The sequence below is a fragment of the Dermacentor albipictus genome, chromosome 6 (assembly GCF_038994185.2).
Source record: "Dermacentor albipictus isolate Rhodes 1998 colony chromosome 6, USDA_Dalb.pri_finalv2, whole genome shotgun sequence".
NCBI classification, from domain to species: Eukaryota; Metazoa; Arthropoda; class Arachnida; order Ixodida; family Ixodidae; genus Dermacentor; species Dermacentor albipictus.
Genome location: NC_091826.1, coordinates 115,471,810 through 115,498,499, shown reverse-complemented (window position 1 = coordinate 115,498,499; position 26,690 = coordinate 115,471,810). Strand labels below are relative to the sequence as shown.

General features: G+C 47.5%; 1 protein-coding gene across 5 annotated transcripts in view; it reads left to right on the top strand.

Annotated features, from left to right (window-relative positions):
* The window catches only part of LOC135908321 (uncharacterized), a 129,636-nt gene that overhangs the window by 4,234 nt on the left and 98,712 nt on the right, over window positions 1–26,690 (top strand). The window contains exons 2-5 of one of the 5 annotated variants that reach the window (XM_065440078.1): window positions 381–398; window positions 3,439–3,504; window positions 9,878–9,899; window positions 11,316–11,413. In XM_065440078.1, coding sequence (XP_065296150.1) covers window positions 381–398; window positions 3,439–3,504; window positions 9,878–9,899; window positions 11,316–11,413 — 204 coding nt within the window. The remainder of the gene's footprint in view (window positions 1–380; window positions 399–3,438; window positions 3,505–9,877; window positions 9,900–11,315; window positions 11,414–26,690) is intronic. The other 4 variants (XM_065440079.2, XM_065440081.2, XM_065440080.2 and 1 more) reach the window with 4 other exon arrangements.

The following is a 26,690-nucleotide window of genomic DNA, read 5'->3' as shown; positions in this document are numbered from 1 at the left end:
GAAACGAGTGGATGATGAACGTAAGAGAGAGAATAGAGAGATATAACTAACATTTAGTCATATATTCATTTAACCCACCACGTGCGTCGACTTTGTCTTTTCAAGTGACGACCCTCGATTGGTCCTGTCGTTTCTTTTTTTTTTGGAATACTTTGTTTTACTTCTAAACGCAGTTGTTATTCTGGAAGGCGTTCAGTGCGTGGGCCACCTATTTGATTTGATAGTTATTCGACAAGACGCTGCCATACCAGTGTGTCTATTGATAAGAGCGTCACGTCTATGAAAAACGCATGATAAGTCAGTGCCCAGTCAAAGTTGAAGTATAGATTGGCCAGAATGAGCCCTCTTACAAGATGTCTTCGTTTTATCTGTCTTCGCAGATCACTCCGAAGCTCATGGTAAGTCACATGCAAACCCGTCTTTCGCAACAGCCACGTACGCCTCCCATGTGATTTTCTACGTGAGCCCGCACGCTCGCCTCGTAGTGCGGACTGCAGCCGCAGCCAAAGACAAGGCGCATGGTTGTCGCTGTTTAAGAAAGTGTTTCTTTTTAATTAAAATTAAATTATGGGGTTTTACGTGTCAAAACCACTTTCTGATTATGGGGCACGCCGTAGTAGAGGACTCCGGAAATTTCGACCACCTGGGGTTCTTTAACGTGCATCTAAATCTAAGTACACGGGTGTTTTCGCCCCCATCGAAATGCGGCCGCCGTGGCCGGGATTCGATCCCGTGACCTCGTGCTCAGCAGCCCAACACCATAGCCACTGAGCAACCACGGCGGGTGTTTCTCTTTATTGAGGATATGAAGGTAGCGCCGTTTTTCTATGCGGCCGCTGGCTCATGGGGTGTCGTAATGAACGGATTGAGTCGATGAGAACGACTTTTGTGCCACGTGTCCCAGCTAACGTTAGGCAAGCTCTTCTAAGAAGAAAAAATATGAAATAAATCAGGGAGGAAGGAACGATTATAAAACCTGCAGCGTTCCGTTGTCGTAGGTCGTACGACCGATCACCATATATAGGCCTTAAAATCGTATCTTGCACCATGTCTTTACTTTTTTTTTACCTTTTAATTGCTTGGCTAACGTTAGTTGGCGCACCTTGTATGACAGACAGCTATTTTAATCCACCGCTGCTCTCAATTGGACGTGCAATGTGAAATGTTACGCGGGGAAGCGTTGGCGTCAACCTGCACGAGTTTTAAAAGGTGTGATGAGTACACTCTCAAGTTAGAATGACGCTACACAAGAGACGAATGAATTTAAATAAATAAATTTGCAGCATACAATGTAGTCGAATTCTCCCGATAAGAGCTATGGGCCAAGCACGCGACGTCAATTTATCTTACGTCACGGTCAGCTGATGTCGGTTCTCCAAGGAGGTGTCGCCACTCGTCTTTCGATATTGCGGCTTTCCTGGCGTACCGAGACGACTCTCGCGGTGAGAGCGTTTTCTTTTTAATACGGCGTAACTTTTTCCTCAGACCGTCGAGAACTTTTAAAAATCCCCTTAGCCAGAACAGCGCAATTGTAGTCTTTGTGCTTGACGGCTCGTAGCGGCGGACACTACTCGGACGAGAAATTGAAATGCATAATCGACGAATAAGGAAACATCACCAATTGACTTATTTCAGTTAATTACTTGACGGTACAGATTGCAGTTCTCGAATTCTAGCTGGTGAACTTCCAAGGCACATTCGGTTGGAATGGATTTGGAGGATCGCGCAGGTTTCGAGACGGGCGGCGTGAAACTTGCGCTAACAATACGCTATTGTTCCTCTCAATTTCTGCGCACGCTGCCGTTTTATGCACTGAAGCACAAAAGTACCATTGGGACCGAATATTTCGAAACTGGTGTCATTCTCAAAATTAATTCCTAGTCGATACGGCTCGTGAACTTATCGGCTGCTATTCGTAATTTGCATTATGTGCAGCAAAGTAATGAACTAAACATTTAAATAATGCATTTTGGTTGATAAGTCAATCATGCATTTCGATTTCTTCGTGCAAAGATTGTCCGCCTCTTTCGGTATACCTGCAGCTCGAGGACTACAATTATGTTATCTGGCACATGCAATTTTAAAAAAAATTGTGTATTGTCTAAAAAAAAAAAGAAGAAAGAAACACCAGATATTATAGCAGCGTAATTTACGAGTACATCTTAAACCATAGTTTTCTTTAAGGTTTCCTTTAAGGTTTCCTTTAAGTGTTTCTTTCAGTGACACCCATGAGCCCTTTCGAACGATGATCTAGTTTTCTTTACATTCTGTTACCGGAAACATGCGGGAGATTCAGGCAAGAGGCGCTTGTGCGGTAAAATGATCGTTATCTGGACTTGAAGCAGCGCCACCAACGGAGCGAAGAAAGGAACAAAGGATTGTTCGCGCTGTTCTCATTGCCAGCATAAGCTACGTGACGTCATCGGTGAAACGGATCTTCCACAACTGCCACCAGGGCCATGAATGGAGCCGGCCAACACTCCCAGAGTTACATCTTGTACACATGCATAAATACCCAGGGATATGGACGTGGGAACAGCCGCCGACGTAGCACAATTTTTGGGGCAACGCATGCGTAATGTGGGTTCGGCTTCCACCCATGGCAAGTTTGTTTTATCGTTTATTTTCACTTCGCTTTGGCTTTATTTCTACATTTCAATTAAGGCTATAAATAACCTTATATAAGCTTTTCTTAGCTTCATTATCGGTTGGCTTGATGGGCTTGATAATAAAAAAAATCGGGCGCTTCGTTTCCCTTTCTCGTTCTCGGCTGAATTAGTATTTAATTAGCATTTACTTCTTTGGTGTGCACGTTTTCGCAACGCGGCCTCATGCGACCTCACGGTATGACACTGGTACTTAGGCGTAGGCAGCCTACACACAAATGTTTTTTGCACGCCTGCTGTCTGTTACTGGTAGCTACTCACCCACCACGGACAGTGCGTTAAAAAAAACTTTGTGTCATTTGGTGCATATATTGTCCCCCCAAAATGATCGTAATCTATCTCGCGTGCTTTTCGTGTCATTAATGATGCTGTCCGGTACTTCCGTGTCGCTAATGGCACGCGCGTTTTCAGCGTGACGTAGCGTTCTTGGCAGGAAAGTAGCAAGCACAGAGTTTTCGAGAGAGGAAGTGGAAGCAACACAGCTGACGATTATTGCTCGGCGACAAGATACGCTCCAAGGGCCGTAAACTGATTTTACGGTGTAGCTGAGTGGCTATGGTGTTGTGCTGGGGCGGATTACTAAGGCTTTTGCGTAAGGTGCATTGTGTTCGCATTAGAGAACCCCAGGTGGTGAGAAGTGGATTTGGAGATCCGCCTCACTACTGTGTGCTTCATAATCAGATTGTGGTTTTGACACGCAATACCCCAGAATTCATTTTAGTGGCTATTCTAAATCGGACGCTTCACTTTCTTTAATCTGTGCATGTGACAGACTACACGACTCCGTCGGGAGACAGCTCTGTTTCTTACGAACGAAGCTCAGGTGACCGCAGTCCAGGTGAGTGCACAAGACCGTTTATCAGACGCTTTCTTTCAAGCCTTGTCTACGAAAAGCAACTACGAAATTTAGCTACAATTACGATTCAAATACCATCGTGTCTTACACACTTAAAAAAATTACACCCTTTGGGGCTTACCTTGTCCCGCAACAATAATCGTCATCTGTCTTGCCCGTGTTTCCTTTGTTTAACGCTGCGAGTCCGGTACTTCCCAGTCACGAACGGCTTGCGCGTTATCACTGTGACACAGCATTCTCGACAGGAAAGCAGCGAGCGCCGAGTTTTCAAGAAAGGAAACGTAAGCAAGGCAGGTGACAATTATTGTTGTGGGCCAAATATACACCCCGAAGGTGCAACCGTTTTAAGAGTATGTCCCACGAGACGACTTTTGACACTAAGGAAATTGCAAATACCGACAACGGACCTGTTTCCTCAATGCTACAATCAAGAAGCTCGGCCACAACGCTCGCGAAAGTATCGCCAGCGTACAGGTCACCTGCGTTCAACCCTCGTTGTCGGCAGCCTCAGTTGAGGAAGCTGCACGAGTTTTATCCCTGCTCGCCACTGTGTGCGTTCTAACGCAGTAGTCCTTGCAACTAACTTCAGCTCGGGTCTTGTATGGCGGCTGTCGTAATAGATAGTTTTAACTCTGACTTATAATTCGCTACGGTCATATTCGACGCTTTGAGGAATTGCACAGAAGTACATGAATTTCGCATCTTTGATGCGTGCGTCTTGCAAGGACACGAGCGGCCGCGCATTCAGCTTGTCTGCAAAACGAGAAAGAAGCCAAGTGGACGCACGCTGGTGACGTATTGTGGGGTGATCCCTTGGGCGATACTATCGCCTTTGCGTGACGTAGTGCTCCGCTAGCGAATCGTCTCATCCCATTTTGCTCTACGAGCCAATCAGCGCGCGCTTGTTGGGCGAGGCGATACTATCGCCGAAAATGATCGTAGCAGAGCGAGTCCACAGGACTCGCAGCGCTTTCCACGCTCCGCTACACAGCCGATGGAGCGGGCAGCCAGCCGTGAGCGTTGTGTGCGCGTTGCCGCTGCGCGGTCGCCGTCTGCTCCGCTCAGACCGATGTATTTGCACGCATCCGCTCGGCGGGAACGTAAGTGCAGATGCCGGAAGTCAGGAACGCTACCCTCGCTAACTGACAGAGCCGACTTAGTGGAGCAGCAGACTATACGTCGGCTTGGTTTATTTCTCGTGTTCTGTAGGTGCACCGATGGCGTCTCAGGGAGGACGGGCGCGGACAGACGCGCCCAAAATTCTTCGCTGATGCGTGCTAATCTGAGCGAATGACGCAACAAAGACAGCTAAGCTGTATTAGCCCCGTCTCACAGAACAGCTACATTCCATCTCGCAAGTCGTTCGCAGCGCTGCCGAAGGTACGAGGCGCAATACGTACGCAGGCGTACGCAGGCGCAATAATACATTTGCGCAACGCAATACGGTTCCGGGCGTAACTGTGCGATTCGTGGCAGGATGAGCGAGCATGTTTTTTTTCTTTTTTGCTTAGCTCACGACACATTACGGAGACACATCACATGCTATAGGGCCTTTGCGCGGATGCACGTCGTATAGCGCGAATTCGACAGCCGCTGAGCAGACAATGCGGCGCGGATGGACGCACCTCGAAGGGCATTCGAGTTTTCTATTGGCTAAGGAGTCCTGCAGCTTCCACAGTGCTGCGAACGACTTGTTAGACGGAATATAGACGCCTGCTTATTGGCGGTTCTTAGTGATGATTAATTACCGGCTTCGACTACGTGTCCTCATCGGCACCCTGGTTCTACGCCTGCTCCGGGGCTCCCACTGCTCCTATGCAGGCGGCGTCGCTGGACAACGTCTTCAGTTTACATCTCCACCCAGGCGTATACAAACTCCAAGAGCTTATCTCCAACGGAGCCCCCGTAAAATGCGACCTGAGAAACAACAACTGCGGATTGCAGGCCATAAGGAAACCACCGATGTTAGTTGTCTGTTTGAGTATGCGCAAAATAACTATTAGTGTATATTCATTGAAAATTACGTTTCCTAGTAAATTCAGGGCTCCGACGCACGCTGAGTTCCATTTACACTTAATATCGACCACGACGTCACACGCCGGCGTTTTCTACACGAAAACCGTTGCGGAAATGCTGTTAACGGGAGCGCGATCCGAGATCTTTGTTCGATACGCGTTTTGTTCACTTGCTGCAGCGTCACAAATTGGGCAGTATGCAAAATTTGTGAGAACGGGAGGGAGAGAGCAGCCAAGTGGAAAGCGGCGAACTCCCCGTAAGTTTACTTCCCTGGTTTGTCGTCTGCTTGCAGAAAATGTACTTCAAAATGAAATATTTCTCGTCTCACAATTAATAAAATCTTTATATTAAAAAATGCATTTTTTCTTCTCAAGCTTAAAGACGTTCTCAAATAGTAATACGTATGACTATGACAATTTATAACTATTAGTTTCGCTGCGTGGTCCCTAGGTGGTGTTGCGCACAGCGAGGAAAATAAAATATGTAACCGACGGGAGCAGTCGCGCACTTTTCAAGAGGCAACAACAACATTACACTGGCTCGCTGGCACCCGCTGATGGGGTCGAGTTTACCGTACAACCAACGCGCTGTTTGTCTCGAGAAACGAAGGCGACGCCGGAATTCGCTTTCTGTCATCTCTTCGAACGCTTTTCGCACCTCCAACCGCTTTTCTTACTCCTTACGCAATGCCAACGCAACGACCGAAGCTCCCATCGCAATCGCCATTTTCTCGAAGTAGAGAATTGGATGCGAGCGTGCCGTTCCGTGGCCGCAGCCGCCGTTTGGATCCAGTCTAGTCCATCAGACCTGCCCCGCGAAGCCGGTCTCGTAACGAGCGTACGATCGCTCCCACTTCACACCGCTCGTCGCGTTCGGCTACCAGACGACGTACTCGGTTGCAAGATGATTGGCAGGAGCGTGTCGTAATTTTGACGTCATCAAAAACGCAGCCGGGCCCCGCGGCTGCGCACGTCGGCGCGGCTTAGGCCAATCGTGCGCGCCGGTAAAGGCCGATCCACACGAAGGACCAAGTCTGCGGGCCGATCGGTCCTGATGCGACGTCACGGCCCGCCGCGGTCCGGTCCGGCGCAGAGCACATCCACGCGGCGGACTGCCATAGCCGACGGCAGAGCAGACCGACCAGCTACACTCTCAGCCAGAGTGTTATCATTATCATTCCGACTCGAGTCCCACAAAGCCGGGAACTGCTCAACGAGAAACGCAAAATAAAAAAAACCTCCTCGTTACTCCAAGAGGACATGGTGTTTAAAAGATATATCTGCTGCCCGCACGGGCAAGTGGACATGAAACGGCTGGCTTTTGCTGAGCCGAAAGCTAGATTGGATTTGGCTGAAGACACTCTGTTGCCGGACAACATGCGTTGGATACGCCAAAATCGCTGCGGTTTGCATGCAGTCCGCCGCCAAAACTGAAGCGGGAAAGGCGTGGCGATATGTTGCACTGCGAGGGCCGCGGTGTTGCGCTGGCCAACGGCGGTCCGCACGAACTGGGGACGTCCTATCATGTGATGCGCGGACCGCGGTCCAAAAGAGCAATTTGGTCAATCGTGTGGATCGGCCTTAACGGAAGGAACGCGGTGAACAACGATCTCCAATCGCATCTCAACTTCGCTGTAAAAAAAAGAAGTTTTACCCGTAACCCAGAGAACTGACAAGCTCGTGGCGTCGTCGTCTTTCTTGTGTGTTTTGTTTTTTGGCACAAAATTTTTTTAGTATGCAAGATCGCCAACTAGCCCAGCAGTTAACTCTTCTACAGTAAAACGATCTTCTAAATGACGCGGTTCCACGTGTCATGGTGCTAGTCTGGTACACAAAACTACTGAATCGCAGCGAAGGTGGGCGCGGGCTCTGCAGTACTACGTCACAAAATAGAAGCCTCGTGCCTTCGCTCAGCCATAAAATAATTCTCAGTAGGTAGCGCTATTTCGTTAAGTGGCAGGACAGACGTTTTTGTGCAGTTTTGAAACATTAATTCAATAGGGAAGCAGTTGGTGACGATCTGTCACTTGCCAACATCAGTATTTGTTCCCAAGAAACGGGATACACATGGTGAAGGGACCCTTTGAAACCCTGCATGCTAACGCCATTGAAATCGTCTTGGGCTGTGGGTTGTTTTTGTCGTCCTTTTGCCCTGTGATATTTCTTACTTATAAAACCTCTAGCATTTTTCCTAAAACGCACTGCCTAGAGAATCTGTTTGTGACGAATCACGGCCATGTCGAGAGGCACGCACATTTCAGACTTCAGAACGTTGCTTCCAGCAATTTGTTTGCGGCCTCTCAGGCGAGAAGCCATTGCAGGAAGATCGGAAGTTCCAGAAGACCTTTCATGGCAGCATAGCAATGAACGCACAGAAAGGAAGCAACACGTATTTCGGGAATCTGAGGAGTCTTTGTGGACGTACAGCGGCAAATGCGTGGTGCACTGGTGTGCCGAGCTTGAAAGAAGCGCGTACAACCTGTTGCACAACAGCACGTGGCTCTATTTTTTCGCAGAAGCGTCATCCGCTCTTCTTTTTACACCGCCGAAGGTGTAAAACATCAAGGTGTACCACCTTGATGTTCTCGTGCTCAAAACGCTGCGGAACAGTTAGCAGCGTGTGCTTTGCTCTTGCATGCTCGGCTGCCTGTGATGCGGTGTTTTTGGCACCCATACGTCACACACACGTTCTTGTCGCTCGTGTTGTCTACTTCGTGTTGTCCACTTCTCTACTCTTGTGCCCTGTCTGCACGCCTCACTTCTATTTTGCATAATGAATCCTTACCAACTAGCTCAGCTTTCTGTCGTTCTAAGCTCACTGACACTTCATGTTTTGTTTCGTGAACATCTGACATCCCGGAATACGAGCCACGAAACGCCTGATCGCTCAGTGCTACCTGCACACTCTGATGATTCCGCACCATCACTACTGCCAGTGCAAGTGGTTCGTCGTTGGCATTAGTAGATGCGCCTTGAGTACCCAACCGCGTATTATTCAGTTAGATGTTCACTGATAAAATTCTTAATTATTCAATTATTCGTTTCGTTTCCTTGAACAATCGATGCCCGACTCTGAGAAATTTGGCATAGGGAGTTGGATCCTGGTCTTTCCAACAGGAAGTCTTCTTGATATATTCTGTTGAGAATAAAACCAGAGCGCCAAAGATTTTTAGCAAAGAAATTACCATATGAAATTAAATTGTCTCGATTACAAACAAGACTGCCTGCGGCCTGGCTGTGTAGGTAGGGGGTAATTTATGTTTTCGCGGCTTGTGTCAGCAAAACTTACTTCTGTTTCACCTCGTGAAAGCGCAGAATACACTAATGCATATCTGAATCGTTGGTGACATTTGAAGGTTTCCGTATCGTGTCGTTGAAGAACAAAACAAGGCTTAGTGTGACTTGAAGAACGTATCTAAAGTCTAAGCTAAGCGCTTATATTAAGGGGAAAATTGTCCTACAGCGACTTGATATTGAAAATTGATATTGTGCGAGTTCGTATAACTTAAAAATATTGGACGAACAAAAACAAAAGAAGCGTAAACACGTAGCTTCTTTCGTTCTTGTCCGTGGCATCTGGGTTACTTAATACTTTAACGGCCACTGTCCATCGTGGTCGAGCCCGCTCCAGATAAGAATTTTCTATCGCGATTGGCTTCCTCTCGCAGCTGGCGCAAACAAGCCATTCGCGATCGAGAAATTCGATCTCACTCGGCCTTGCTCGCAATGAAAAGTAGACCGTGTGACACCGCATTAAGATGTAAGCAGAGTAGTTCACGTGGAAATGTTTCCATGAGCTAAAAAGGGCGAAGCAGATTCGGGATTCCGCGGGAGCCTTCGCTCCGGTGGTTTCCTGTGCGTTGCACATGTCTGCGGAATTGACACAGAGCTTTAGGTATGTGCACATACGTGTGTGTGTATATACGTATGTGCGGTTATGTATGTGTTGTACGTACTGTGCTCCTGCGTCCGTCGTGCCCTTATTATAAATGCCTGATTGTGGAGCACGTCACGAAGGCTGACGTCAAAGCCAGCTTTCCGAGCCCGAAACGAAGAAGCACCGTTCACTTTCTTTTCTTTCCAACCCATGCTCCTTACAGCTTACACAATTACCGAACCTCGTGACTTCGTTAAGACTGTACATCTCCGTACTTTATGTGCCTATTTATAGCGTGCCTGTTTATTTGACGGGTTAACTATGGCCAATATGAAACAGAGCATTCGTTAGGTCTCGCCGAGTTTTTTTTGGAGAAAATAATGACGAGTCACTGAGTGCTAAGACGAAGGACAACGATGCTGGCTGAAAAAAAAAAAGCTGCTACTTGCTTATCTCGTTTCAGCTTCCAAAGGTGACAACGACCAGTAAGTAAGATGCGCTTACAAGAACTTACAAAAGATTGGAAACGATAAGCTAAAAAAAAAAAATGAAATGTAGCGCAAGCTCACGCATCCAAGAAGACGCAGACACACACACAATGGCGCCTCGTGTGTGTATTAGTGTCTTGTGTCTGTTTGCTTGCGCTACTGGAGTGCGTCATGATGTACTACCAGCAGGTCCACATTGTAACTCTTTTACACTTTTCAAACGAATTATCGCTTGCGCCTCTGCGCTCCAAGCTATGCACGCAGCCCTAAAGAATCTGGGCTATTAATTAAGAACAGTAGAGCAAAACCAAGACTCAGACGGAGGAGGCGAGGCACGCCAAGGCACTGACTTTCAAGAAATCCTCTGCCTTCTCTCGGTCTTCGTATTTTGTACGATTTCGGGTGCTGTGGTCTAGAACGGATAACACAGAACCTCTTGGAGCATCGCGAGTAACTGTGAGCGAATGTAAAATATTCCAGAAGAAGGAAAAAAGAAAACGCCCGAGTCCGCATCGAAGACATCGACAAGAATATTTATGTTAATCAATGCCGGGTTCCTTTATTCATTAAATTTTACAAGGACTCTCGACAAGTGTCTCAGCGGTGACGCGCGACGCTGTTGAAATTGAGCCCGCTCGACACGGTGACGTAGTGCGGGGTAAGATGGGCCTCTCATATTCGTTGCTGTTTTGCACATAAAATCAATCAATCAATCAATCAATCAATCAATCAATCAATCAATCAATCAATCAATCAATCAATCAATCGTGCGTAGCGATGAAGCTTGTGCTTACTGTTAAAAAAAGTTTCACGACATAATTTCAGCTTCGCCATTTTCACAGGTGTATGGACGGATAGCACAAACAGCGATGGAACGAAGAATGCTAGGCATAAGTTTAAGAGACAGAAAGAGAGAAAACGGATATAGACGATAGTCTAATAGACATTAAGAGAAAAAAATGGCGCTGGGCAGGTCATGTAATGCGCAGATTAGATAACCGTTGGACCATTAGGGTGACAGAATGGGTACCAGGAGAAGGGAAGCGCAGTAGAGGATGGCAGAAGACTAGGTGGTGGGACAAAATTAGGAAATTTGCGGGTGCTAGTTGGAATAGGTTGGCGCAGGACAGGGGTAATCGGAGATCGCAGGGAGAGGCCCTCTTTCTGCAGTGGACATAAATAGGCTGATGATAATGCTGATGCTGATGATGATGAGGGAAAGTGAGCGCGTGTTTTTCTTTTCCAAAGAAACTATGAGCTAGGCCTCTTTGATTTTGGCTCTTCAGCCAAATGCCTCTCTGCGCACTTCAATGTATAAGTTTTCTTGATGCATAAGCTCAACCCTATTAATTCATTAATTATTTCGTCCGCTCTTTCTTTCAATGGTCCCTGCTCGATCGTTTCTTTCGACAGCTCTGAAGCGCGGATGTTCAAGCTGGTCTTCGCAATCGCGCTGGCCCTCATGGTCCTCGGAGTGCTTGTCGTGGCCGGCCTCTTCGTCGTGCACGGAGGTACGTGAAGCATTCCTGCCTTCAAGCAGGGGTCACAAACTTGTTGCGAGCCGTGGAGCGCACCAGTTGGCCGCCCTCGAGGAGAGGTCGACAAGGACATTCAGGCAGTGAATGCGCATAAGAAACTTCCTTAGAATAGAAAGTAGAGTCAGCTGGCTCGTGTTAGTGTAAGGGAGACAGCGTAAACACGGACACAAGACAAAACGAAAAATGAGAAGGACCGAACACAAACGGAAACTAGAATGTCCATGAATGTCGGGAACCTTTATACTAAATGGGCTGCCTTGAGCGTATTTAGAGGAAGGTTGTGAGGTTCTGTATTTAACATATTTGCTGCATTAGACTATCTCTCTAAATTAATGGAACCTAATGACACGCGACTATTACAAGTACGAAGGCAAACGTCTACGCAAAAATTTTTCTCCGAACTTCACAATAGAAAACTAGCTTTGAATTCATCAACATATTTAGAACCTTTAACAGCCACCCGACACCATCAATGAAACGCACTCACGCCATATTTCTCACGCACTGACCTGTTTCCTTTTATTCCCAAGGATCACAGATATGACTGGAATTTCCTCAGTAAATCAGATGGTCAGCCTGCGAGGTAACGGTAATGTGGCTACATTGTGGGTGTTCGTTTTGTTGTTTGTTCCTGTTTTATTTTTCTTTGTAGGGCCCACCCTGCGTGGACCTTGAGTCCACGGCATGGATGAAATAAAGAAAATTAAAAAGAAAAACGGAAAGGTCGCACAATGATGGAAAATAAGACAAAAACTTATCTGCGCATGCTGAAGAAAAAACAGTGCCAACGTGTTGATCGTGGACGTGTGTGGGCACTGGCAAAAGATAAGGCGTGGCTCTTTTGTGTCCGATAAATGAAGGCTGACTTACGCGCGTACTACCCCTATCGATAATATGCCAGGCCTCGACCACAAAGCGAATTTCTTCGCTATTAGGTTTCGAGAAAACTGCACTGCCTGCAAATTTTTTAGTACAGTGGTTATCGCGACAGTGCAACTAATTGTAGCCTGTGTTCCACCGGTCAACCAACATTCACGCTCCAGTAGTCTCTCATTAATGAAATAACCCTCGACATAGGAGCTATCGCAAAAAAAGCAAAAAGAAAAAAAAAGGAAAGGAACTGTATAAACTACGTCTATTGGACATTCTGCGAACCACATTTGCCTTACGGGACCCTTGACAGTTTTTTTATGTATTTCTGAACCGGTATTTTTTTTTTTTGCTCGACGACGGCATATTTTCCCACGCGTTTTATCAGGCGTAAGCATAACGAGGGCCCCGTATCGACTCCCGGCTTTCTTGTGACCGAGTCAATGTAAGGAATGACCACGATTCTCTAGCACGTGCCAACTGGAAGAGAATTTATTTTAGGAGTGTACCTTTAGGAGCCTTCCGAAGCAATCAGAAACACGAGAAAAACCTGCATCTCACGAACGCGTATCCTTCAAACGAAGCTCATGCGTACCTTGCGCGCGCACAATTTAGCGAAGGCGGATTTAAGGCACGACGTGGCCATTTCGTTCTTTTGCAACTTTAAAATGTGAAGGAAGCGTTCAGCTAATGTTTTCATGATTTAGGAGGGTATTGCCAACATTAACGATCGTCGAGAAAAGCCAAGGTCATGTCTAAGAGTTTGAAGCTGTTTTCCAGAGTCAAACCTTCAGTAAACCTCACCTCCCAGTTTTTACTTTGAATTCATCAGTCGCAGAATAAATTACGCTAGACAGTTTTAGCAGAACGCTTTCTGCTGCCCGCTCCGCTCGCGCGCATCCACTCCGCCCCAGCTGCTGAGCGAAAAAAAAAAAGAGAATGTGTTTTAGCTGAGCTGGCTGAGCCAGGCTGAGCGTTCACGCTCTCGGCGGGAGTGCAGCCGCTTACTGTGCCACCTGGTGGTAGAAGATGAAACAACAGCAAAAAATACATAGCATATTCATGTTGATGAGTGCCTTGCAGGGCTATTTCTTTATAGCGATAATTTTTTAGATTGATGACGTACTTGTTCTTTTGTTTTTACGTGGGTGGGTGCATTGTCACACGAAGGCTGCAAGGCTGCGCCGAGTCGGAGGTGCCTGACGTGGCGCTTACGTACTCGTCAACAAATCGTGGCATTCACTAACCTGGCGCTGAGCTTTTTTACCCTCACCTCTTTTCGTCAGGCTGTAATGGTTGGGTTCGAACATGAAATAGATGGTAGCTGGCCCATGCCGTCGTCCAACTTAACCATGCTGAGGACGTTGTTTAAGGGAGAGACTTGTTCTTATCTAGAACGAGGAATGTCTGATTTATTTACAGTATATTGTCACGTGGTAGTGACGGTGAAGAAAGAAGCAGTACGGTGGAATACAAAACTAGCTTTTATTGGGCGAACCTGTGCCCACAAAACAGGCTACATTTATAGCACAACGAAAGCGGCGAACACGCTCGGCGATCGTCGAAAATCTGATCAGCGGGTCAAGCGCGTCGCCTTTTATAGATCAGTCGTCGAATGTTCCAGATTAATTGATGGGACCCGCGTGTCTTCCACAAAGTTCTACACCATTCATGTCACGCGATGAAATCGTGTCAATATACATGAGAACGTTACATTTCATCAGTCTAGCATGACTCAAAGAGGAATGCACACCCAGCAGCCGCGCCACGGCTGCTTATAAACACCCTGTCCTTCCTAGATCCCTAGGGGATTGAAAAACGGCCGTTCAACGTGCTACCGATTCGGAGCACTCAAAGTCATCGTAGCCGACCCGCCTTTGAGGGGGAGGGTTTACACACTCACTTCCGCACAGGTTTCACTGACCACACCAAGGTGAGACGGTTTTTGCAGACACGGGTCTTGCCCCGAGCAGGCGCCTCTTCATCCCAGTGTTGACTCCGCAGACAATGGCCGCCGCGTCTGTCCATGACTTTTAAGCCCCGTGAGACGGCCACAGGACACCTTCTCCCAGGAGTTCCACCGCTTCAAACAAGCCGTGTCGGTGACGGTGAATCTACTAACATATACTTAGCCCGCCGAATGCGTCTAGCCATCCTAGCGGCGCTCGCTTGGCAACGTGGCATATTGTTGTTTTCCCAGAGCGAGTCATCGCAGTGGGCCGGGCGTGTTCCAAGGTCTGGTTCTCAGAATATCGCCACTCCTGCAGCTGCGGCTGGCTGGGAAAATTTTGTAGGTCGGTACACTTGCAGGCCGTTCGTAACAAGGCACAGCCGACCCTCGGCAATAGCGGCGGCCGTTTCCTGTTTTCGTTCGTTTCACTCGCTGTGGCTGCGCGTCCGTTCGATGGCTGAGTGCAGCGGGGCGCGCAACGAAACACTGTGAGGACACGGTCACGGAAGGACCTGTTTAACTCACTGTCGACGTTTGCTTAAATATATACCACGGTAGAAAGAGTCAACCTTTCAATCGATGCAGATCCCAGACTTGCGCAGAAGCACCACCTCCTCTCATCCGGCTAGCGTCGACATTATAACACATGGACGATTTTTCCAGGAACGCCCTCGTAGACCCATCGCATTTGTCAGGAAGACGGATTAGTGATTTGGTTTATTAATATATATTTTATACAGACTTCAACAACCCGTCATGTCGCAGAGAGAGTATTCATTCTGAAGGCCGAGCAATTGCCAGGATTCTCTTTCCTCAAATACTGATACAGGGCAATTGAACTAGATCTGTGGAATAGATCTGTAAAGCCTCCTGGAGCTAAACAGTTCTGCAGCTAACCAGTAACAAAATATACTGCCACGTGCATTTCACAGAAAACCCTGGTGGTAACAGCGCAGAACGTACAGCGCAGACAGGACACGAGACGAGAAGACGACACCACAAGCGCTGCAAAACTGTGCAGCAGCATTTGTGGTGTAGTCTTCTTGTCTAGTATCCAGTATACGTTTTGCGCTGTTAACACCAGGATGGCAAACCAACAAGCCCAAGCTGCTATTTTACAGAAAACCCGCCTTGGTTGCTTAGTGGCTATGCTGTTGGGCTGCTAAGCATGAGATCGCGCGATCGAATTCGGGCCACGGTGGCCGCATTTCGATGGGGACGAAATATCGAAAACGCCTGTGTACTTTGATTTAGGTGCACGTTAAAGAACCCCAGCTGGTCTGAATTTCCGGAGTCCCCCCACTACGGTGTGCCTCAGATTCGGATCGTGGTTTTGGCACGTGAAACTCCATAATTTATTTTACAGAGAAGCTGTATACGTCTACCTTCAAAGAAAAGTTTCGTGTCGTAAGCAAAAAACTCCCCGTACGTGGGCGATGCCGGAGATAGTGCGATGCCGGCCGACCCGCGGCGGAGGTGAAGCAGGTATTAAGCACTCCCCGATAGTGGGCGGATCCCGAAGATAGTGCAATGCAGGTGGACCCGCGGCAGAGGTGAAGCAGGTATTAAGCACTCCTGATCCTGGGCCGATCCCGAAGATAGTGCAATGCAGGCGGACCCGCCACAGAGGTGAAGCAGGTATTAAGCACTCCCCGATAGTGGGCTGATCCCGAAGATAGTGCAATGCAGGCGGACCCGCCGCAGAGGTGAAGCAGGTATTAAGCACTCCCCGATCGTGGGCCGATCCCGAAGATAGTGCAATGCAGGCGGACCCACGGCAGAGGTGAAGCAGGTATTAAGCACTCCCTGCTGGTGGGCTGATTCCGAAGATAGTGCAATGCAGGCGGACCCGCGGCAGAGGTGAAGCAGGTATTAAGCACTCCCCGATCGTGGGCCGATCCCGAAGATAGTGCAATGCAGGAGGACCTGCGGCGGAGGTGAAGCAGGTATTAAGCACTCCCCGATAGTGGGCTGATCCCGAAGATAGTGCAATGCAGGCGGACCTGCGGCGGAGGTGAAGCAGGTATTAAGCACTCCCCGATAGTGGGCTGATTCCGAAGATACTGCAATGCAGGCGGACTTGCGGCGGAGGTGAAGCAGGTACTAAGCACTCCCCGATCGTGGGCCGATACCGAAGATAGTGCAATGCAGGCGGACCCGCGGCAGAGGAAGTTGACGTTAAGCACTCCCCGATAGTGGGCTGATCCCGAAGATAGTGCAATGCCGGCCGATCCGCGGCAGAGGTGAAGCAGGTGTTAAGCACGCCCCGATAGTGGGCTGATCCCAAAGCTAGTGCAATGCAGGCGGACCCGCGGCAGAGGTGAAGCAGGTATTAAGCACTCCCCGATCGTGGGCCGATCCCGAAGATAGTGCAATGCAGGCGAACCTGCGGCGGAGGTGAAGCAGGTATTAGGCACTCCCCGATAGTGGGCTGATCCCGAAGATAATGCAATGCCGGCCGACCCACGGCAGAGGTGAAGCAGGTGTTAAGCACTCCTCGATCGTGGGCCGATACCGAAGATAGTGCAATGCAGGCGGACCTGCGGCGGAGGTGAAGCAGGTATTAGGCACTCCCGGATAGTGGGCTGATCCCGAAGATAGTGCAATGCCGGCCGACCAGTGGCAGAAGTGAAGCAGGTGTTAAGCACTCCCTGATCGTGGGCTGATCCCGAAGATAGTGCAATCGCCGGCCAACCTGTGGCAGAGGAAGTTGACGTTAAGCACTGGCCACACGTGGGCCGATTCCGAAGATAGTGAAATGCCGGGCCGACTCGCGGCGGAGGTGCAATTCGATATTAAGGGGCCCACATACAGAGCTTCGCTGGTCATCCTTTTTCATAGAGTGGAAGGGCACTGAGATTTCTTTCTCGCATTTCTCTGAAACAACTAAATTGATAAGGATCCGCTGATTATGACTTTTAGCCGAAAAAAAGAAAGCAATTGTAAAGTGAGCGATTTGGGCTTCTCGTCAAGCATTTTAAACTTGCAAGAAAAAAAAAAACCTGATGAGCCACTTCGTGCCTTAAGTACACCCTTGCTAAGTCGTGCGTGGACAGGATAAGTATTGCCTTCAGTATGCAGATTACGCGTTTATTAGACGCAGGCTTTCGCGTATTACCATAGGCACTGTTTCTAAATGCATGTAAAGGCACATCGATCGTTCCGGTTCGCACATGGATTGCAGAAAGCATTTAGAAGAAGATGTTTGGAATCGTGGGTATTCCTTAAGTTTACCCTAGCTCTGTCCGATTGAATTAAAAAGAATTCTGGGGCTGCACGTGGCAGTACAGTACCTGATTACGAGGCAGGCCGTGCGCTGAGGCGAGTCCGGAATTATAACGACCACCCAGAGTTGTTTAACATGCACCTTTATCCAACTACGCGAGAGTTTTTGCATTTTGACTTCATTGAAGTGCCACCGTCGTGTTTGGGATCGAACCGCAATCTCAGCAGTGCAGCGTCATAGTCACTGGGCCACAGAGATGAGTGCATGGTGCTTTGAAAGTAGGGAGTTCGCATGGCCTTTAGGTGCGGCGCAACTCGCGCTCAACATGAGCTGCAACAAGCGAGCCGTGGCCGCCGCTACGCTCTCATACGTCCACCTCACAAGTTCGTCGCAGCACTGGGAAAGCAGGCCGTATTTCAACCAATCAGGAAGGCGAGCTCTTCCGCATCGTGTTAGTCCGCGCTCGCTTTCAGCCGTGGCCTAATCGGTTGAACGCCCGTACTGCGAGAAGTTCGAATCCGAATGGGTCTGGCTCAAAATTTTTTATGAACTTTTTCTGTTTTTACGCTAGTCTTTTGTCGCTGCATAACACCAAATACACTGCACCGCACTGTTTACGTAGTACATTTGTTCGTTTGCGCCCTTAGCGTGCTTAGCGGGTGTCCGCGATCTACGATTGCTACTCGCGGAAGCCGTTAAAACATCTAAAAGTAGCCCCTGTGTTGTAAAGTTGGTTGTGTTTTTATGGGTATTGTGTCGCTTTACAGCGAAGCTGTATATGGCTTACACCGCGGGATTTCTTCGAGGCGTGGTCCATCAGCAGAATATGCTATGCAGAAAAGCCAACTTTCTCACGAATGCCTTGTAGCTTTCAATCCAAAACCAAGAAAGGGGCCGACAGATGGAATAGCTGGCCAACGTTTCGATAGGAGGACCTATCATTCTGGAAGGCGGCCTCGTCAACCTCGACGTGTTAGCTTTAAAGGTGTACAGTGACGTCACGTGCAGTTGTTGTCGGTGGCGGATGGTTGTAAAGGGAGAGACTTCAAAGAGAATGAGTGCCGTCGCCTGACGTCTGTGAAGGTGGTTCCCAAGACAAGGAGACAAGAACCGCGGGAAAGTGGGAAGGCGGGGAGGAAAGGAAAGAAAGCAAAGGAGAGAAAAAAAAAGAACGAAGAGGGGACAACAAGAGTAAAAAAAAGAGGGAAAAAAGAAAAAAAAGGGGGCACGGGAGGATGTTGGGGAAGCGAGAGGTTAGGGAGCATTCAGGGGTGTCGTTGGCGGCATGCTTTTGTGGCTTTAGAAGAGCCGGTCAGGCGGTCAGTACGCGAGTAACAAAAAAGACGCAAAAATACATCAGTTGAAAGATTGACTTTAGTAGCGTAGCAGCAAATGCGTCGAATAATTTTGAAGGAGTTAACATGTCGACAAGGAGTCTGGAGTGCAATGCATGTGGTAACTGGAAGGCAGCGGCATGGTCTTTCAAGATACTTTAGCTCCAGTAGCTCAACGTAGGCGTCCTTACGGCGGTATACATAAATGGCGATACCCTGTGTGGCTGAGGCAACGAAAAAGGTATGCTGGCATCTGGGACTTTGGAATGTGTTGGTGAGGGTGTTTCAAAAATATATATAATTAAAACAGACCAAAAAAGGTGGGGGGGGGAACCGAAACCGGAAAAACAAATAGGAGGTAGAGGTGCGCAGAAGCGGCAGGGCAGGTGTACTTGGTAAAAGGGAGTCGATATAAATGCAAAACAGTTGATATAAACGTGAAAACATGAAAGTGTATGTTGAAGTGAGTAGTAGGCAGGAAAAAGTGTTCGAAATGGAGGAATAGGTAAGTTTAAGGTATTAATGTTAGCTGGTGGCATAATGTCTTTTGTGCCTTGGTTGATGATATAAGAGTTTCAGATTTAAGTTACCGCTTTTAAAGAGCCTAAGTTGCCACGTGCCAAATTAATTCCCGTCGGGTGTAGGCAATTAAACTTGTGTATGAGGTATGATTCCCTATATTTCCTTTCGCGAAGTGAACGGAAATTTGTTTGTGGTATAAAGAGCCTTGCTTTGTCGAATATATCACCATGTTCATTGAAGTGGCTGGCTACTGCTTTAGGTAAAATGTGTTTTGTATCCGCGTGGTGACCGTTGAGTCTTGCATGAATTTGTTGTCCAGTCTCACCTATGCATGGTTTGCTACAAGCGGCACATTCTAGACACTAGGCTACGTTGCTTGATGTGCAGGTGAAACCCGAAGTCACCTTGCGTGAATAATTCGACACTGTACGTTTTGCTGTAGTAGTAGATTGAATATATTTGCATGCAGAGCATCTGGGGCGGCCACAGGGACCGGTTCCCAACTTCGTCTTTGTCCTTAGTTTGGCATGTACAAGAATATCTTTAAAATTAGTGTTGCGTCTGTAGGCTATTCTGGGCATGTCGGAAGAATCTTGTTGTTTCTGGTTGCTGGGGACAATTGAGTAGTATTTACTGAGGATGTTGTTCACGTTTGGGGGTGCGTTTGAGAATTTAGTACTAAGAAGAGGCGTGGTTGTTCTTGTGATTCTCGGGCGGGGCTTGAGGACCTCGGCTCGATCATGCTTGGTTGGAGCGGTGTAGGCTTTTTGATGGTCACTGTTTGGGTGGTTCCTGTTTGATAGGGTTTCTTTAATGTGATCGAGTCCATCTATGTAGTCTTGGTTTTCAACGCAAACGGGACGTAGTCGTGTGGCTTGGCCTTTAAAGATGCCTTGTTTGCAATTTCTGGGATGGTGGCTCGTATATTCTATAGAGGTACTGTTGCTTGTCGAAAGGTTTTCTATACAGCGTTGTCTTTAGTGCCACATTGTCGATGTATATTGTTGAGTCTAGGAAGTTTATGCGCTCAGTTGAAGATTCTGATGTGAATTTTATTGTTGGGTGAAAAGAGTTTAGAAGTGCTACATATTTATCTAGACTGTCCTGACCATGTCCCCATATTATGAATATGTCGTCTATGTATCGTAGGTATGTGTGGGGCTTGTCAGTGCAGCACGATAGGAAATCTGTTTCTATAATTCCCACAAATATATTCGCTTAGGTTTGTGCAAAAGGAGAACACATGCTTGTACCATATGTATCTGTACGTAGCTTTTCTCCTCAAATTCGAAGTAGTTATGTGTTAGAACTAATTCATGGAGAGACAAGTAGACTTCAGTAGAGTGTTGTGCATTGTGTTTAGACAGCGTTTGTTTTATCGAAAATAGGCCATCAGGTATTGGAATGTTGGTGTACAGGGCCTTGACGTCTAGTGTTGCGAGAATTATGTTGTGGGGTAGTGTGCCTTTAGTATTAATGTCCTCTTTAAATCTAAGCAGGTGGGACGTATCTTGTACAAATGACGGAAGTGCTTTTGGAAAGTCACCAAGGAAGTGGTTAAGGAATGTGGTGATGCTCTCTGTCGGGGTGTTGTTGTTTGATACTATCGGGCGACCTAGGATAATAGTGGTGTGTAGTTCAGAGGATGGAATTTTATGAACTTTTGGAAGGAGGTAGAAACGCCCGGCAGTTTTGTTGCTCTGTTTAAGAAATTTGTATTCTGACGGTGTTATCAATTCATCAGCCAAAAGTGATTTCAGCCTGTTGGTAATTGTCCCTGTGTAGGATAATGTCGGATCGTTATCTAGCTTACGGTAATGGTCTGGGTTGTTTAGTTGTCTGTAAGCCTCGCGCTTGTATTTTGCTGCTGGCTAAATAACTATACTTCCACCCTTATCTGCCTCCTTAATAACAATGTGATTCCGGCAACTAAGATTTGAAATGATATGACTCTGCGACGCAGTAACGTTTTTAGGTCGCTTAGATGTTTTGGATTGGCTTATAATTTCTTTACTGCCAGTTTTAAGGTATATGTCAAGTTCTATGGCTTGTTCTGGTTCGGGAGTCCAAGTGGATTGGGCTCTAAGTGGTGTCGTCCCGGTGTCTGGTGTGTCTGCGAAAAAGTGTCTGATCCGCATTCGTCGGGAAAATTATGAGAGATCCTTGTGAAGCTCGAATTCATTTATTGCGTTGTTAGTGGGACAAAAGTTTAGGCCTTTGCTGAGCGCGCCTATTTCTTATTTACCTAATGTTTTTGAAATGTCTACAACATTGGGCTGATTTAGTTTTGTGGAAGTTTCCATCACATCTGGTATTTCTAGACTCGAGGTCCCTCTTGTTGACGTGAGGTGGCTGTTTGCCTGGAAGGTTGTCTTTTGATTAAAGTTTGCTTGTTTCCTTTGCTTTTTAACCAATTTTCTAGAGTGTTTTTCGTCGTAATGGTCTAAATGTTTCTTCTCATCCTGTGTCAGGGCTATGTTCAGAAGTTTGTGTCTAAAACTTTTGATTTGTTCCTCGCAGTGTTCCTTGAGGATATTCAAAAGTGAAAGTGAGGCATTGTTGAATGTTGTTTGCCAGTTTGCACGATTGTGTGGTGGGAGTGTTCCTAGTGCTGGTACAGCCTTCAGTGTGAGGTCTTTAGGATTATATTTTTCCTTGTGCAGATTGTGTAGGTTTTCAGATGGGAAGTGTAGCTCGGATGTTTTTTGGTAAGTTTTCCCGCCTGTAGGAATTCGGTGCTTTGTGGCAGAGAAGAGTTCCTGATTTGCGATGGCTGTCATTTACTTGTCTTTTTGCGGGTATATTGACGTGGGGTGTGTTTTTGTTTGGCAGGTTTAGTACCGCATGTTTGGCTTAATTCGAGCTCGGTTTGTGTTTGACTTTGTCCGTCTGCAGGCAGGCGTGTGGGCGTCTGTGTGAAAACTTTGGTGGTGGATTTGCTATTGTCGGTTGTGTCTGTTTGCACTGTCGTTGATGTCGGTTTTGCAGTAGTGTGCGTAATGTGGCTCTGCTGCGATGAATACATAACTGTGGGGATGTGTATCTCCGCTGGTGCCATGGATAATTGTCAGTCGCAGTTTTGATACAAATTGCATGGGCCGCTTTAACGTAACCCATGAAGCAGCCGCTACGCTATTCCAGCAGCATTACAAAGCCACTGCGAAACGCACATCCTAATATATTCGGGATACCTCTTCATTGCACATGCAGGTTTATTTAGCAATTATCACCATGTCATTGAAAAAGAAAGGAGACGAAGAACAATGAGACAGTTGTCTAACATATGCAGAGATGAAGAACGCCCAACGGGACAGGTTTTCATTTGTGCACTTCAGAAAGATGCACATAAAATACACAGACTCTTTTGAGAAAGTTATCTGCATTACGTAAATGTGGTCTGTAGGGTGGCCTACTTATTGCACAGAAAGCTGTTTAAGAACCGTCTACTTCGGTCGATGCTGATTAACACTAAAATATTTGCAGTTCCTTTGGTAATAAACATGAATTCTGTCTGCACAGAAACAGCCAACTCAAAACATGTAAAAGGAGAAAACAACCCCCTTAAGTAGAACTGAGGGTTCAAAACATTTTGCTGCTTAACAGGACGGTCCTGAACATAACCAGTTATTTACGTAAACTTTTGACGAAGTTCATTCATAAGATCGGCTCACACCTCATGCCGTACTCATGCAACCTATCATCACCCCTATTTGAGTTAACAAACAAGTATGTTCGACAACTACCACGCCGCGGAAAAAAAAGCGCTACAGCTGTCTAACCTATTGCAAAGCCCTTCAGAGCGGAAGGCCTCACAAGACAGGTATAGTTTTGAACGTTATGCACACTTAAATAGACACGCGTAACATGCACCGAATACACACACAATTGTGTGTGTATTCGGTGTGTGTGTTGCCTCCAATGGTGCGAGCGCGGGCGTGGAAGGCGACTGCCATCCTCCTCGCACGCGAAGTCGTCTTCATCAGCGGAGATTGTGCCATCACTACTCATTGTGCCCTCTCCGAGGATTGCCACCTCTGGGTCCAGGCTGCCAACAGCATTGTGAATGATGTGATATGTGATCCACTTTCTTCATCGAGTCGTCGTCTAGGACGTGCTGTACGCGTAGTCATTCCACTTCTCAGCACTCGCTGCATCCCCTGCCATACTGGCGGATCTACGTCATGCATAATGAATGTCTTGTTTTCCCCTGGCCGCGAAACCTTTGACGTCACCCTATGCCAGCTCTATCGGCTTCAATTGGCAGTGATAGCGTGGCAAGCGTACAACGAAGTGACCTGATGCTGCAGTGATACAGTCCACTCGGTATCGGCCTCCACCCGTGATAGTGTTTTCGGCGAGCTTCATGAGCTCAGCCTTTACCATGTCCTACCCATACGCAACACCCTTGCAGAAAGCCAGTCCTGTATTTTCTTTTTGAGGCTGCTCATTCCCTGCAACTCTTCGTGTTTCACGGAGTGATAAGGTGAATTGTCCATAACTATAAGACTTTCAGTTGGCAGAAGCGGCAGCAATTTCTCAGTGAAGCACTTTTCGTAGTGATCTTCACGTGATAATCGCGTGAGCTTTTTTTTGCGCGAAACACTTATCCTGCACTTCTAGCCAGGCAATAATAATACCTTTGCCACTGGGGTTTTGGAGGCCCGTGGACAGTCCGGATGCAGTGTATCTACCGTTTCCTCAACCCACTCTTGACTACTCGTGTGGCGGGGGTTCACCGACATTTCGTCCGCGTAAAAAATGTGCCTACCTTGGCGTCGCAACTCCGCAATTTGATGCAGGTAACGGCATGGTGAGACTGCACGACGTGCGTCGCTTCGATGAGCAGTGCATTCCGAGGCCACTTCTGGTAGTGGAAGCCAAGCTTCAGCCTCTTGTGCATAGTTACCGTCGATAGGGATGGCAGCATCGCTGTCCCCTTCAAAGTGGCGCATCAGCTTGACGAGAGTAGGGATCTCGTTTCCGGAAAAAAGCTGTGCATGACCGTTCGCAACACCCCCAGGTCAAAGTCTTCTAGCTTTCTTTTGCACTCACGATCTCTTCCGCCAGAACGCTTCTTCGGTGCCAACACTCTGTCCCCCTTTTCCCTTCTCCGACGACCATTCGTAGAGCGTCCGCTGACTTACCTCCGTGAGTTGTGCTGCCCTCTTCACCAGAAAATTGTCTTCTTCTTCCCCACACTTATTTCGAAGTGATTCTAAGACATTTAAAGCGAACGTCTTCGCTTCTTTCGGGAAACATTGCACTTTGGAAGAACGGCGTGCACAAGACGCGACCGCTCCGGGGGTCGATATATGTTCGCCAATGACGGCGCACTACTTCGCAGGAAGCCTTCGTCTTTTTTGAGTTTACATGCTACGTTCGTTTAACTGCGTGCATAAAGGGTCTCAGTACCTTGCGAACAATAGGCTCGAATCAGTGGTGAAGCTATGGATTGATTCCGGCATATTTGCAGCATACTATTCAAATGTGGAAGGTTCTATTTCTTGAATAGTCTTGATGGAAAGAAAAGAAACTGCAATAATAAAGCTAACAGCTTAAGATAATTAATATGAAGGCCTCCTAGGGAGTCCTAAATTAATACGCACAACAATACCAACTGCAGTGATAGACCAATCGTGCAATGAGCGTTCTATTTGGCGCTGGGCCGGGACACCGCCACCGCGTGCATCGTAGCTTGCACCCTGCTGCAACCAGCTTGTGAAATGGAGTATAGAAAAAAGGGAAGAGGGTTTCGCCATTCCAGAAGTGTACATACCCCCGGGCTTTACGCTGCCTGCTTTCTTCGCGGAGCGATAGTACAGTGGCCCACAAAGCAGCGCGCAAATTCTTAGCCCTTACCGCAGAGCATGCTTTGCTATGGGTGAAAGAGTACGTTTACCTAGGTCAATTACTCACAGGGAACGCTGATCATGAGAAGGAAATTCACAGAAGAATAAAAATGGGTTGAAGCGTATACGGCAGATATTGTCAGCTCCTGACCGGAAGCTTACCATTATAATTGAAAAGGAAGGTGTACAACCAGTGCATTTTACCGGTGCTGACATATGGGACAGAAACTTGGAGACTCGCAAAGCAGCTTGACAACAAGTTAAGGACCTCGCAAAGAGGGATGGAATGAAGAATGTTAGGCATAACGTTAAGAGACAGAAAAAGAGCGGTTTCAAACGGGTGTACCCGATATTATAGTTGACTTAAGAGAAAAAAATGGAGCTGGGCCGGTCATGTAGTGCGTTGGTTAGATAACCGGTGGACCATTAACAGTATAGAATGAGTGCCAAGAGAAAGGAAGCGCAGTCGAGGACGACAGAAGACTAGATGGGGCGATGAAATGAGGGAATTCGCGGGTGCTAGTTGGAATCAGTTGGCGCGGGACAGGGGTAATTGGAGATCGCAGGGAGAGGCCTTCGTCCTGTAGTGGACGTAAAATAGGCTGCTGCTGGTGCTGATGATGGTGACGTCGCCATGGCGCACGTTGACATAGTTTCGTAACTATTCTTGTTTCTTTTTATATCCGCAAAGGGCTGAAAGCTGCTCGGAGGGCTATAGTGCATTATCCCTCTGCGAAGAAAGCAGACGACGGAAAGCAGTGCGCTTCACTCATACGGCGACAACCTCTCCACTTTTTTCTCGAGAGCATCGCTACAGACACGGCACGGTTTTAGGGTCGGTTGTTGCCACTCGTATTGAGCGCGCTGGTAAATTCGCGCAACAGAGGGACAAGACCGACATGCGGGCCGCTATTGCTCTCCCTCCGAGTTCATGCTGTAGTTCCGCCACACCGGAAGGCCTTCACGATGACGTGCCAAGAATCCCGATATTTTCAGAATGTTGGGATGACACGAACAGTGACTTGCGTGCCATCAGTCTAGCATTGGGGTGATCATCGATCAGCCATGCAACGAGAAAAAAAAAAAGAAAGAAACACCTCCTCTGTGTACGTCAGCCAGTGAACTACACGTTATTGCGGAACTTGATGTGTGGTATTCAAGAGTAATCAGCGAAGGCTCTCTTCGTCGTTCTTCAGCAATGACACGGTTCCATATCATGGAGAAAAGGCACGTTACAAATTGTGAATGCTCCGAGAATGTTTCTTTCAGTGTTGACACTGTGCGAGCTCCAGGGCAATATATAGTGGCCCTGCACGGCGCTTTAGAGGTAGAACGCTTATTACGTTCACTGTTTTACCAATAAGCCACTCGACAACAAAGCCAAAAACACTATGCGCATATCTGCGTGACATTCAACAGTTACGTTGTTGCTCGCTGCTGACATCAGCTAATTCTGTTCGGTTAAACAGTACGAAAGAAAAGGTTTAAAAAGAGCGAA